The sequence below is a fragment of the Tursiops truncatus genome, chromosome 4, assembly GCF_011762595.2.
Source record: "Tursiops truncatus isolate mTurTru1 chromosome 4, mTurTru1.mat.Y, whole genome shotgun sequence".
In the NCBI taxonomy this organism is placed as follows: domain Eukaryota; kingdom Metazoa; phylum Chordata; class Mammalia; order Artiodactyla; family Delphinidae; genus Tursiops; species Tursiops truncatus.
The window spans coordinates 70,747,662-70,762,388 of record NC_047037.1 but is presented as its reverse complement, the minus strand read 5'-3'; the positions used below and the strand labels follow the sequence as shown (position 1 = coordinate 70,762,388).

At 36.0% G+C, this 14,727-nt stretch overlaps 1 protein-coding gene across 5 annotated transcripts in view; it reads left to right on the top strand.

The window, feature by feature from the left end:
* The window catches only part of ACAP2 (ArfGAP with coiled-coil, ankyrin repeat and PH domains 2), a 165,344-nt gene that overhangs the window by 140,222 nt on the left and 10,395 nt on the right, over positions 1-14,727 (top strand). For 4 of the 5 annotated variants that reach the window (XM_073804053.1, XM_073804055.1, XM_073804052.1 and 1 more), the window contains 9 exons: positions 3,668-3,876; positions 4,217-4,286; positions 6,017-6,108; positions 7,839-8,023; positions 9,177-9,269; positions 10,328-10,515; positions 10,944-11,053; positions 12,324-12,434; positions 14,649-14,710. In XM_073804053.1, the coding sequence (XP_073660154.1) occupies positions 3,668-3,876; positions 4,217-4,286; positions 6,017-6,108; positions 7,839-8,023; positions 9,177-9,269; positions 10,328-10,515; positions 10,944-11,053; positions 12,324-12,434; positions 14,649-14,710 (1,120 nt within the window). The remainder of the gene's footprint in view (positions 1-3,667; positions 3,877-4,216; positions 4,287-6,016; positions 6,109-7,838; positions 8,024-9,176; positions 9,270-10,327; positions 10,516-10,943; positions 11,054-12,323; positions 12,435-14,648; positions 14,711-14,727) is intronic. The other variant, XM_073804054.1, reaches the window with a different exon arrangement.

Here is a 14,727-nt window from a genome sequence, read left to right as displayed (position 1 = left end):
TAGGCTATTTGTTCCTATAGAATTCCTTCTCATAGATTGCAACATAGATAATGTGTATACTTCATGCTGCAACAGGAGACATACAATATTGTTATCCAGCCACTGTTAATGCGAAAATGTTCTGTGTGAACATGAAGCAGACACATTGGATTAGGGAGATGACAATATGATCCCTCCATTGTCATGTTCCATTTCCTTTTTTGTTCCCAGTCTACTTTGTTATTTTGTGTAACAAAATCTACCTTGTGTTACTTTGACCCTATAAGATCTATGCTCCATCAACCATTCATCTAATAGTTTTATAACTGAATTTGTAATTTCATTAGGAATTGCAAAATGATGATTTTCTAATTCTGTCATTCCCATCTGCATTCCTGTGTGAAATACAGGTTTTCTTCATCAACGGAGCTATTTAGTTAGTTTAATAAAATGCTTGATTTTTTGCTTTTAATGACCACATTTGGTTGATTTATTAGCTACCTTAAGTGGGGACAGATACATGTTTTTTGGGATATCATTATACACTCATGGATTTTTGGTAAATACAGTGGGTCCCAATTAATTGCAGTAATTACTCTTTTTTCATATTCAGATTATCACAACTTTGTCCATTAAGGGCTCTGGGTAATTGCGTTTAAAAAAATTCTCTAGTTTTTAGCGGAGTTTTGAGAGGGAACAAATTTAGGTGTGTATCCAGATCATCTTGATGAAGGAGCTAGTGGTGTTGCTGAAATACCTATGTTAGCAAAATCATACACCAGAAATAGCAGGGATTACAGGAAAAATAGGGATAGGGCCAACCTAAAAAACCTTGTAAGTTTGTAACTTGAATAATTTTTGGAACTTTAGAATCTCAGTAAAAATATTGGCTTGGCCAAAAAGTTTGTTTGGTTTTAAGTCAAGATAAAAGACACATTTTTCATGAAGAACTTTATGGAACAACTTATTCACTACCGAATGAGCTTTTTGGCCAACCCAATATTAGCCTAGTTAAATTCCTAATAAATGAACACTATAATATAGAATACAGATAGGACTTAACTTTAAAAATTGGTGAGGATAGCTTAAAGGAAGGGTACAGAAGGGTTGAGGCTTTGGTGACATATACAAAATACATAAAGATCAGAGAGAATGGTGCAGTAAACACTTTCAAGTCATAGCACATGGCCAAAATGAGCCAAGAAGAATGGGGAGATGGGTGTCATTTTCAGTCCTGTGTTCCTTGAGGTGGCCAGCCCAAGTTCTGCTGTGTTAGTGTACTTTGCTTTTGGCCAAAAGCATTAGCTAATAAAGAAAAAATTGGGACTGAACCAACATGATTTCTGCATTATATTGACATCCTTTCTCTATATGATAATTGCTTATGAGCTAATTCACATTATCAAACATGTTTTAGTAAAGCAGATTTTATTTCTTTTTTAAAAAAATTTTAAAGTAATCTCAAATTTATAGAGAAGTTCCAAGTATAATACAAACAGTTTTTTCCCCTGAACTGTTTCAGAGTAAGCTGCTAACATATGCCCCATCACCCATTATTAATTTAGTGAGTAATTCCCACAATTAGGACATTTCTCCTGTATAAGCATAGTACAGTCATCAAAATCAAGAAATGAGCATTGATGCATTACTTCCATTTAATTCTCAAATATCATTGTTTTAACAGTTGTCCCAGTAATGTTCTTTACAGCAAAAAGATGCAGTTCAGAAGCACAGGTCTCTTTTAGTTGTCATGACTCTTCAGTTTCCTTCAGTTAGGAATAGTCCCTCAGTCTTACTTTGACCTTCTTGACCTTGGTTGTATTCAAGATTACAGGTTTCTGTAGAATGTCCCTCATTGTTGGTTTGTTTACTCACAAGGTTATGCATCTTTTGTAGGAATGTTGTATAAATGATGCTGTGTTCTTCTCACTGCATCCTTTCAGGTGGCACAAGATTTTGATTTGTCCCGTTATTGGTGATGTTAACTTTGATCACTTGAGTAAGGTAGTGTCTGCTAGACTTCTCTACTGTAATGTTATCTTTGTAATAGTATTTTGTGTGTGGGGGGGGGTACTTTGAGACTATGTAGATATTCTGTTCCTCATCAGGCTTTAAATTTTAAAATATAATTATATCAAGATAGGCCTCTATTTTATTCAATGTATTATAATTCATTACTATCATTATTTGTTTTGTTTCTCAAATTGACCCAAGTTTGGCCAATCCAGTGGAGCCCTGGATTCTGTATCCTTTTGACATGTTCCCAACAATCTTTGAGTTGTTCTCTACTTTCTAACATGATGAGATGTTCCGAGTTCATCTTCTTGTAGTTTCTCTGTACTAGCCTTGAAATCAGTAGTTTCTGCAAACTGCCCTAGTTCTTTTTCGTGGAGAATAGTTTGTAGAAACCAAGATAAGGGAATATACATGTATATATACACATATACACATTTACATCTGTATAACTTTATGTATCTATTTGTACTGAAACCATTAGGGCACCTGTTGGTATTTCCAGTCCTAATTTAATATAACAGGGTTTGTTCTAACTCTCTCCCTTTTTATATAAATGAGCCCTTTCTCTGCAGTGAGAAATCTGGCTCCCACTTATTTTTAGCAGGTTTAGTTACATAATCAGTTCCCCTGTATGTGACCAATATCCCTTCCCTGCTGCCATTTCCCACGTGCCAGGCTCTAACATCTCTCACTAGGTGGCACTCCCACTTTGTAGTTCCTCTCTATCCTCAGGCTCTCATTTCCTTTGTTGGGCTGTCTCCCTATGCAAATACCCTCCTTCTGCTGCTTGGGAACAGCAACCTGCACAGGGTCACTCTCATTTGAGGGTATGCTCCTCACCCAGCTGAGTCCTCTCTGGCATACTGTATCCCCACACTTTCTTTGCTTAGCCCCACCTAACGGCTATTGAATTGAGTTTTCAAGAAGGGCAAGACAAGGGCCAAATTATATTTCTGTTGATTTTATACTAAAATACTGGCTTGTTGAAATGTTTTTAAACCAGAAGACTTTTTAGGTCATATCTTTAATTGCTTAGGATCCCCAAACTACATGTTTGTATTTGGTCGTTATTGGTATAGACTTTGTTGTTCACTTAAAAAATTAGCTTTTTGCTTATCTACCACCTTTGCTTTTCTCCTCGTTTCGCCTGAGATTTTAGACATCATGCATTCTGTTGTTGATTCACTCGTAATTATAATTATGCAATTGATCTCCTCATTAGTAAAAGGCCATATCATTTTCAGTAATTCACTGCAGTAATTGAAACAACTTGCTTGCAGTTCATTGAATACCTTGGAAAAACTTGGTATAAAATAGTATTTATTTTATTCTTGAGTCTTTATAGTCTCACGTGTACTCTCTCTGTCTCTCATCCTGCGTGTTAATTTACTGTTCCCCTTTCTCTTTGCCATTTTATCTTGTACATACATTCATTGTGTCGGGTTATTTTTTAATATTAATGTGTTTCTCCCCACAAGACTAAAGGCCAATTGATGGAGGAAACTATATCTTTTCATCCTTGAATCCCCGGTGCTTAGAACAGTTCCTGGCTTAGGCCCATAATAGGCCATCAATTTGTTGATTAGAAGCATTTGTTTGGAGCATGCAGTGTGCAACGTAGTATTACAATCCTTTTTTTTTTTTTTTTTTTAATAATTCTTAATTCTTTTAGAAGCTGGATAAGAAATCATCTCCATCCACGGGAAGCCTGGATTCTGGAAATGAGTCAAAAGATAAATTATTGAAAGGAGAAAGTGCATTGCAGCGAGTCCAGTGTATTCCTGGCAATGCCAGCTGTTGTGACTGTGGTCTGGCAGACCCACGGTGGGCCAGCATCAACCTGGGCATCACCCTGTGTATCGAGTGTTCTGGGATTCACCGGTGGGTAGGCCTGCCCAGGATGAGAGACTTCTTTCCGTTAAACACACATTGTAAATTACTGTGTCTCATTGGTTAGAGGACCTTTCCCACTTGCCTAGTTTGACTGCCAGTGTGTTTTTGTATCTTTTATGAAGTGGATTAAATTCTGGTTTGTGAAGTACTTTTGAGGACTTCGATTCACCATTCATTATTAACTAGAAGATCTGTCCCTATTTATGTATGTGTTGAGGCCTATATTAGAGACTATGTCACATTAAGAGAGAAAAATAACTTGCATAATGTGCAAATAGAGACTTGAAAGTTTTATATATTAATGCAGTCTTTTTTTTTCCCCACTTAGGAGTCTTGGAGTTCACTTTTCAAAAGTACGATCTTTAACTTTAGACACCTGGGAGCCTGAACTTTTAAAGGTAAAATGAATATTTGCTTAAAAATATTTTATGTTTTCACATAAAAGTCAAGATTTTATTTATTTATTTATTTTTTTGCCACATAGCTGTGCAGGATCTTAGTTCCCCTACCAGGGATTGAACCCGTGCCCCCTGCAGTGGAAAGGCAGAGTTCTAACCACTGGACTGCCAGGGAATCCCCCAAAGTCAAGATTTTAGAATCTGGTTTTACAAATGTGTGAGTTTCTCAGTGCTAACAATGAATTAAATTGTATTGGAATATATCTGATGTTATTTTGGCAAATCTGGTGTTTTGTTATTGGTTTTTTAAATTGCTAAGCTTATTATGTAGCACTCTTAACTCCATGTCAGTTCACTTTTTTTTTTTTGCGGTACGCGGGCCTTTCACTGTTGTGGCCCTCTCCCATTGCGGAGCACAGGCTCTGGACGCACAGGCTCAGCGGCCATGGCTCACGGGCCCAGCCGCTCCGCGGCATGTGGGATCCTCCCGGACCGGGGCAAGAACCCGTGTCCCCTGCATCGGCAGGCGGACTCTTAACCACTGCACCACCAGGGAAGCCCTGTCAGTTCACTTTTTAAGGAAACCAGCACCCCTGCATTTTTATGTTTTCTCACAAATTATCTTAGATTCTGTGCCTTAATTTTATATTTTATAATTACATAAATTCTTGTTAAAAATATTAGATATTGCTATAGTGAGCTGCGTGATGGATTGGTATAGCATGTCATTATCATTGCATATTTTAGCATAACACATTTGCAAATTTACATTTTTAAGGGGTAGTACTCATCAGACTAAGACATCCTTTTTCCTGTGTAAGGATTCATATCTATGAAAATGTCATAAATGATTTTATATCACAACTGGGTTTTTAATATTTACAAAATTTATACTGGTTAATAGTATACCCATTTTAATTCCCACCATTTAGTTTACCATACTGTAAAAAATATACGTTTGTGTAAAGGTTGTAGTGTATCCTACATTTATTTCTGTCTGAAAATTGTGTTCTTAATATGCTTGTGTTTTTATTTCAATCCATAAATAAACCAATAATCCTGTCAATTAAGTAAAGTAAAAAGTTTTCTTTGTGGAATCACTGTGGAAACGTCTAAATGAAAGTGATTAAGTTGGCTCCTGTGGTAGAGCCCTATTTCGATAGATTCCATAAATTGTTATGAATTCAAAGGAGAAGAAAGTGGGGGGTGGGGGCTAGCAATCTAATTTCTGCATCAACTTTGCGTGTAGATATGAACTCAGTGGATTCAGTTTAGAAGCTTTGGTTGAAACACAACTGTCTGATACATTTAAAAAATATTTAGAAATACTTATAAATAAAGTGTAAGGAGAAAATAGTTTGCTTCAATTCTGAGTTGTTTAAACCTTACCGTGTCTGGACTTAGGCTTCTTTTTCCAGTTAACTTAGCAGATGTTGTGAATGTGTAGCCTTGTGCTAGCCACAGTAAGGGATAGAAATCTGGTAGAAGATGGGTGAGGAGAAACGCTTTCTTGAGGAGTAGTAATCTTCTAGGGAAGGTATTCTGGTGAAGAATGGCAAAATGGTGATATTGCTCTCAGTCCTTGTCTCCTTTTGTTTTAACTTTAAGCATCTTTGTGAAATGAGCATTTGCAGAACATGCAAAAAGAACTAAGTAGCTCTGTTTGCTTAAGGATTTATATAGTGTTTTTTAGGAAATTATTGCTTATTTTCTGTCTTTCTGCCAAACAGCTTATGTGTGAGTTGGGGAATGATGTTATGAATAGAGTTTATGAAGCTAATGTGGAAAAAATGGGAATAAAGAAACCGCCACCAGGACAAAGGTACTGTTGTGTTAATGTGTTACCTCACCCCCCCCCCCACCATCTTGAATATAGCTGTTATTTTATTTCACTTTAATTGATATGTATTATTGAAGCAGACTGTTCAGAAGAGATCATTACTGCTTCTGTTAAAATGTGGCTGTGTCTCTCTTGGGTTTGTTAATTAGATAATTATATTTTACTAGTCAGATAATAAATTATAGTCTCCAGATGAGAGAGAATCTTAAAAATTAAGGCTCCGGGGCTTCCCTGGTGGCGCAGTGGTTAAGAATCCGCTTGCCAATGCAGGGGACACAGGTTCGAGCCCTGGCCCAGGAAGATCCCACATGCCGCGGAGCAACTAAGCCCGTGGGCCACAACTACCGAGCCTGCGCTCTAGAGCCTGTGAGCCACAACTGCTGAGCCTGCATGCCACAACTACTGAAGCCTGCACGCCTAGATCCCATGCTCCACAAGAGAAGCCACCACAATGAGAAGCCCGCACACTGCATTGAAGAGTAGCCCCCGCTCGCCACAACTAGAGAAAGCCCGCGCACAGCAACAAAGACCCAAAGTAGCCAGAAATAAATAAATTAAAAATAAATTAATTTAAAAAAAAGGCTCCACATAGGAATATAAAAACTCTTAGCAGTTAAAGGAGACAAAGTTCTGTTAGTGGCAGGCCTTTAAAAAGAGTTAATCTGTTCATTAATGTCTCCAAGGATCAAGTTTCTACTACCTACAATGAATAGTATCACATTGTTTGACTTCGTTCTGCAAATATTTGTTAATTATGTATTTCACACATGGCATTATTATATTGAAGAATTACAGATGAAAAGGGTAGCTTCTGGTAGGGGAGCGTACTTACTTAATTGCTCTGTTTGAAATTTTACTTCCAATTCTATATATGGAGACTCTGAATGAAGTGGCCGCCTTCAAGGTAGATAATTAGTTTTGTTGTTCATGTTATTTTTAGACTTTATGATTCTTTATATTAGGTATTAAAATTTTATTTGCCATAATCCTGTGTTTGATTATATTTTTATGATAATTAATACTTTTAAAAAGTTATTGCCCTCTAAACCAATACCACTTAAATCAGATTCTTATTTTTTTGCTAAAGCATGTCTGTTTGAGTTATTTCAGACCTTGAGATATCCTATTTTAGCCAAAGACCTAGGCATTTTAGAAAGATGTAAGTAAGAAAAGGTATAGAACAAACTTGGTGTTTTATAGTTGTATCATAAATCAAAAATTTTAAATGTGATACCTTTTTTGGTCCCCCTTAAGTTAGAAATGCTATGTTGTTTTGAAGTAGTTGTCTTACGAAGAATTATGGTCATGACTAGTGATAGTTCAGTATGTGACATTATTTATCGGAGTAAAAATGGAATTAAAGTTAACTTCTGTAAATTTTAATAGTTTCTTGGTAATGTTTTTCATTCTGTAAAAAGCAAAAGAGAATATATATGGGAATGAATGAGCATATAAATTAAGACAATAAGAGAGTGCCATGTTAATACTTGTGATTTTTCATTTTATTGTTTGTTTTTCATTTAAACATGAAATCATAGTTCATTTAATATTGGGAAGGAAAACATGTTGTAGAATGTTGCAAATTCAGTTTTAACTAGTATGACATTTAGTGACTTTCTTTGAAAAATTCAATATGTAATGGCTTCTTTTCAGTATTAGCCATGCTAAGATATTAAGCAGAACATCATGACATTTTTATGTATACCAACCAGACAGGAGAAAGAGGCGTATATCAGAGCAAAATATGTGGAGAGAAAATTTGTGGATAAATATTCTATATCATCATCACCTCCTGAGCAGGAAAAACAGATTGTCTCCAAAAGTTGTGAAGAAAAGAGGCTGAGCATTTCTAAACTTGGGCCAAGTGAACAAGTTAGAGCATCTCCCCAAAGTTCAGGTATTACGGTTTACTTGTTATCTATATAAATATTTTCTTAAGCTGAAGTCACTTTCTTAATCTCTGAATTAGTAGCTGTTGTAGATTTTTTAAATGCTAAAAACTGTTTCCTTCTGTATATCCTACAGAAAAATTGGATTTCTCTGTTTTTAAAACAGTTAAATTTAAGCAGTGTTCTGATAATTCACATTTCTAGGTACACTTGACCCTTGAACAACTCAGGGGTTGGGGCACTGACTCTCCGATCAGTTGAAACTTCTCATATAATTTGTAGTTGGCCCTCCATGTATGCGTTTCCTCCATGTCTGCTCTGCAGTTCCTCTGTATCATTGGTTCTGCATCCGTGGATGCCACCAATCCCAGATCATGTGGTACTGTAGTATTTAGTATTGAAAAAATCTGAGTATATGTGGACCCACGTAGTTCAAACCTGTGTTGTTCAAGGTTCAACCATAATGTGTATATTCTTAAGGAATAAAACTGCTTAAAATGAAAGGGGAGATGGGAATTGCAAATCTGTCATGCAAAAAGCCCTAAATATCTGATTAACCACCTAATAGCCTTCCTGTTTTTTCCTCCTAAATTTTTCCCAGTAACGTTTTTTCCTGCCCTTTTCCCTTCTTATGGCCTGCTTTGTGCTTTGCTAACTTGCATGTCCCCAGTGATTGCTGTAAATAGCGACGAGGCCAGGAGGGAGTCTCTGTTCTGTCCTGATGAGCTAGATTCACTCTTCTCCTACTTTGATACTTCTTCAAAACTACGTAGTAGTAAGTACTACTCTTGTGGAGCATTCCAAGTCTGTGCCCGTGGTCATTGTGCGGTGTGGCCATTTCTCTAGATGTTACCCATTGTCTCAGAATTACATATTACTTACAGTCATACGATAAATTAACTCTTTACTACCCCTGACACATTACGGGGTAGTGAGATATGTTGCGACTCTGAAAATAAGTTTATTGCTAGGCTTCATGACTGATTCATATTTTGATACGTGAAGTGTTTCAAAGGATTAAAATTGTCGTAAATTTATTCTGCTGGTGGTGGCTGAGATCACGTTGATGTATCAGAGCTCATTTTAAAACCTCATTGATTGTGGGACTATTTTTCTTAATGGTGCAAACTTTAATCACTAGCTGGTTTTTTTTTAAAACAGTCAAAAGTAATGACAGTGGAATCCAGCAGAGCTCTGATGATGGAAGAGAATCTTTACCTTCCACAGTGTCAGCCAATAGTTTATATGAGCCGGGTGAGTTTTGGTGAAATTCCATGTTAATTGGTATTGTTTGCTGAAAAATGCATGTGGAAAATGCCAAGTTTGATTAAATAGTTTCTGAAGGAAGTGGTTAGTCTTTCAGAAGGTACTAAGGGGCAGTTAATACTGCTGAATGAGAAAGCAGCTATTTTCATATTTGGAAGTTCTCTCTTAGCTGTACATTTTTCTGAGCCTCAAGATATGTGTCAATAGCTAAGGATAATTTTTAATCCATGTGAACAGTATTTCTTACTACCCGTTATGTTTTTTTGTGGCTGTCTTTTCTTATCAGGAGAAAGAGATCAGCAAATCCCCCACATCCCCCCCCAAGTTAGGTTTTTCTTCTGACCTGTGCTTTCCTCCTATATTCTCTCCTTTATGATTTCAGTGGTTATGATCTTGCAGAATACTCAGGATAGTAAGCATTCTTTAAATTATTTGAATTGCTTGTACTGCAAATTGTGATGATGGTATTGGACCATTCTAGGAATAAAGTGAGGTTTGGTCTAGTAGTGAAATCCTTTAGGGGTTCTTACTGCCTCTTCTGAGTCTCTAAGTCCAGGCTTATACTCATATATACCTAATTTTAATCTAATACAGAGTAATTTACCTATCCATTGGATACTGGCAAGACCATAAAGGCCTGGTGTACTAGTCGATGTATTTATAAGAGAAGAAGGTTGTGGAGAGTGATTAGTCTATAGGAAATAAGATTCCTTTGTGAACATCTCCCATTAGCTCATTTTGTTAAACTAGTGGTTTCTTATGTCACAACTTTCATACTGTGATACAGGTAAGAGTTCGCTTTTTTAAAAAGCTGTGGTAAGATACACATAACGTAAAATTTACCATCTTAACAATTTTCAAGTGTACAGTTCAGTGGCATTAAATCTATTCACACTGTTGTGCTGCCATCACCACCATCTATCCACAGAACTCTTTTCATCTTACAGAACTGAAATTCTGTACCTATGAAGCAATGACTCCCCATTCTTTCCCTCCCTCCTTGCCAAGAGCTCATTTTTATTGATGTATTTGTGTTTGCTTTTCAGAGACAGAAAGGCAGGATTCTTCTGTGTTTCTCGACTCTCAACATCTTAATCCAGGACTCCAGCTTTATAGGGCTTCATATGAAAAAAATCTTCCTAAAATGGCTGAAGCTTTGGCTCATGGCGCAGATGTGAACTGGCCTAATTCTGAGGAAAACAAAGCAACACCACTTATTCAGGCTGTATTAGGGGTATGAATTTGTAAATTCAGGTCTTCAGTGGTAGTAGAGCATTAAAAAAAATCATAATTCATTTTGAGCATAGCTTTAGCATTATTGTTTGCTTTAAGAGATGGGATAGAAAATAGAAGCAGCAGCTAGTAGTGATTTCTGAACATCACTTTGTATAAGCTCAATTTTTTTTCTTAATGAGGGAGTTCTAGTAATGAAAGTAGTGGGTTTTGCTAGATCACAAACTGCAAATTGAATCCCAGTTAGAAGTAGTTCTTGGGAAGAAAATAATATAATTTATCATTTTTCTGCTTTTTGCAGGGGGGTATTTTCTCTTTTGGGGAAAATACAATAGAAAGGCTATTAGAGTAAAGTAAATACTCTGTTAATAGAAATATATTGTTGTTTGTTTGCTTTTTCTCCATTGTTATCTTCTTTTTTCCTCTAAGGGCTCTTTGGTGACATGCGAGTTTCTCCTTCAGAATGGTGCTAATGTGAACCAGAGAGATGTGCAAGGGCGGGGACCACTGCACCATGCCACTGTCTTAGGGCACACGGGGTAAACTAGTGCTTATATATTTAAGTAGTTGAAAAAATTATTTTGAAATAATGTTTTGCCCTTTCTCAGGTTAAGATCGTTAGCTAGAGCTTATAAAGTTATACTTTCCTTGACTTACACTCTCATGCTGGCACTTAAAATTTTTAAAAATTTCATTCAGAAAAAAGATATGGTTACTTTTCAGATAAGAAAATTGCCAAGCTTACTTTGAACTTTACTAATTCTTTATATAGATCTGTTTTAGTATTTAAAACTGTGGTGATTTCATCAGGCAACTTAAGTCTGTATTTGTGTATATTTATGCATGTACATACATTATGTAGATAGCACATACATTTTGGGAGAGTTCTGTAACTTTGTAAATTTTAGTTTTCCCGCAGGGTAGTTAATTCTTATTTTGTGCTATTGATGTGTGTCCTCTGGAGCAATATTTAGATTCACAGAACAATAAAGCCGTAAAAATGGGCTTTCTACTAGAGGGTACAAATAAAGTCAAAATATTGGCCTTATGTAAAGTTTGTGTCATAGGTCATTGTTTTTCAATAAAACATCTCAGGATCTCCAAGTCTTATTACCTGGACAAACAAGAAACTGTCCTTTTTTAATGTTTATTTTATAGCATCTTCTATTTTCATCATAGCTTATTTTGTTTCCCTCTATTAGCAAGAAGATTCAGTTCAATAACTTTATCATAAAAACTTTTCTCTACTTAAAAATGGTTGTATTTAACTCATCCTTTGTATTTTCTTCATAATCATAATTATTCCCATTTTACTTTATAGACTCCATTTATTCATTTTTTTTCATTTTTTGTCAGTTTCTTCAAGTTATGAATATTTGTGGAATACAGCAGCAAGATTACTTCCCACTCGTTGCTGTTGTATTATCGTTAATGTATTATGATGTTAACATTGCCTTGGCTTTCTTCTTTCCCAGATAATGACCTTGAGTGATTTTTGTTTTATTTACATTTATAGTTATCTGTGTACATCTTTTTATGATATTCTTGGAGGGTAGGGACCATAATTTACACATCTCACTATGCTGTATATTATCAGGTTAAATGTGAAAATTTCATAAGATTTTATAAAATGTTGATCATGGTAGATTTTTATTATTAGAGTCAATAGTCAATAAATCTTTGTAGAATGAAATCAAGAATTTCCTAATGAAAATGTTATTTCTTTAAGTAGTGCTTTTTATTTCTTAAGGTGAATACTAATTTTTTTTCTTATCGGCAATATCTCATAAACACTGTTCCCTTAAACAGGCAGGTATGTTTATTCCTAAAACGAGGTGCCAATCAACATGCCACTGATGAAGAAGGGAAGGACCCTTTGAGTATAGCTGTGGAAGCAGCCAACGCTGATATAGTGACCTTGTAAGTGTTTTCTTTTCACTTGATTATTTTCCATACACCGTATTACTTAATACAGTGTTTAAACATAGAGTTTCGTGTGTAGGCATGAAATTTAAACTTGGTTCTTTACTAGAAGCCATTTACTTCTCTAAGCACGTTAAATGTATGAAGCACTTTACATACATGAACTTACTTGGTTCCCACCTCAACCCTGTGAGGAAGGTTTTATTATTATCAGCCTCATTTTATAAGGAAGCCAAGCCACAAATAATTTGAGAAGCTAGTAAGTGGTAGGGCTGGGATTTGAAACCAAGAATTCTGGCTCTAAAACCCATGTGCTTAGCCACTTCTGTTATACTGCCTGGCCCGTAGGAACAGAAAATCAGTAACTTTTCTGATTCTTTAACTCTCAGTACAGTACTGGGGTGGGAGTTGGATTGGTATAGTAACAGGCAATTTTTCGACTACCTCAGGAATTAGAGGATTATAAGCAGGGAAACCAACTGCATTGATGTTAGTAACTTTTGCAGTTGCATTTCCTTTGGGCAGTGATAATTAGGGGACCTGTTTGTACTTACTTTTTTAAAGAATTATTTGTATGAGTCCTCTATTTTGAGGTAAAAATATTTGTTTTGGAATGTTTGAATACAATTTAACATGACCTACTAAAGAAAGAATCTTGAGGTCTTTATTTGATTTTCATCTTAGATCAGAGTTGTTCATTACACTTGGAATCTAGGAATGTGGTTGTCACCTACACTTTATTGTTGTGTAGGGAGTCTCAAGCATATGTTGTATGAATCGCTTATTCAGTCTATTCTGAATGAAGCCCAGGATTGCTGATTCCCTGTTAAATAAGTAGAGATAGTTCCATCTACACTACTGAATTTCAGTCACTTACAGATAGAAACTCCCTTGACTGTCTTGAACTCCTGAGCTCCCACTGAGAATTCTTGACTTGCCATATATCACCCCTCCCTGACCCCTGCCAGATTAAAACAAAACGAAAAAACAAAAGAGCAAGACATATTTTCTCTGTACTTAGCTTCTTTTCCTCACTGGAGGGGTTATTGTTATTATGGAGTCTATTGTAGGAAAATTTACATCTATTAAATCATTATAGACTTAAAATTGGAGAAAGATAAGTTATTAAAGAAAAGATAGGAGTGATATACAGAGAAATTAACCCTGGCTGCAGCTTCCCAGGCAATTCTTACAGTAATGGGCCTTCTTCCCCCAAAATATGGTCCCAAATTGTCTTAAGTTTTCTCATTTTACTTTGTATGAGGACGTCAGTTTCACTTACAATTTTTTGAAACAGGCATCCTCTGTGAAAAGTCCAAATACCAAAAAGGGAGACTTATCTTGCTATTATTAATTCACACAATGGTTGGAAAGGAAATGGCAGGGAATTGTGGTACTTTGAAGATTAAAAAAGCCCATGTCAGATGTGGCAACTGCCAGAGAGAGCATGCTAGAAGAGGGTGACAGAAGTCTGGGAAGGCGTTGAGGATTTGGCGGCCTGGAGGACAGGCAAGAAGTACAGAGTAGGAGAGGGGCACCACAGGTAACATTTGCCTGTTTCAAAATGTTGCTTAAAGTCAGTAAGAAAATGAGAGGAAATTCTTGTTTCCTTAATCCAGTGCTACAGGTCTTCCTGCTGCCAGGATAAATAACCCAAAAAAGAATGTATAATCAATATGGTAACCATGCAAAAATCTTGGTAACCTATGGTCACTTATTATAATGTCTGTAGGTCAGAATATATCCCTAATATTTATAGATAACATGTGCTATTTATACATCTGGAACTACCGTACCTCAGGGTGAACCAGAATGAACTTATGACAGGCTATTGCTTCCATTCTATAGAAGCAATAATTTCAGCAGTTGGCAGTTAAAGTTTGACAGGTTGCTTTAGGAGCCAGGAATTCTCTGTGTCTGGAGGAAGTAAGCTGCTAGAGGTGCTGCCGGGAACCTGCTTAAACAGAAGTGAAATGCCCTTGTTAGAAGTCTTTTATTGTCTTCTCTCATGAGAATTGTATAAGATAAAATACAGTTATTTTTGTATCTCAGATTGCTGGGCCTGATAAACTAAAAGTACTTTTGTTTCAGTGGCAAATACTGGTAAAAGAAAAAATTACATGAATACGTCTTAGCTGTGTATGTAATTCATTAGTTTATGAATATTTATATTGTATAACTTATCTAAAAAATTCTTTTATTTAATTTTAGGTTACGGTTAGCAAGAATGAATGAAGAGATGCGGGAATCAGAAGGACTTTATGGACAGCCAGGTCAATATTCTACTAAT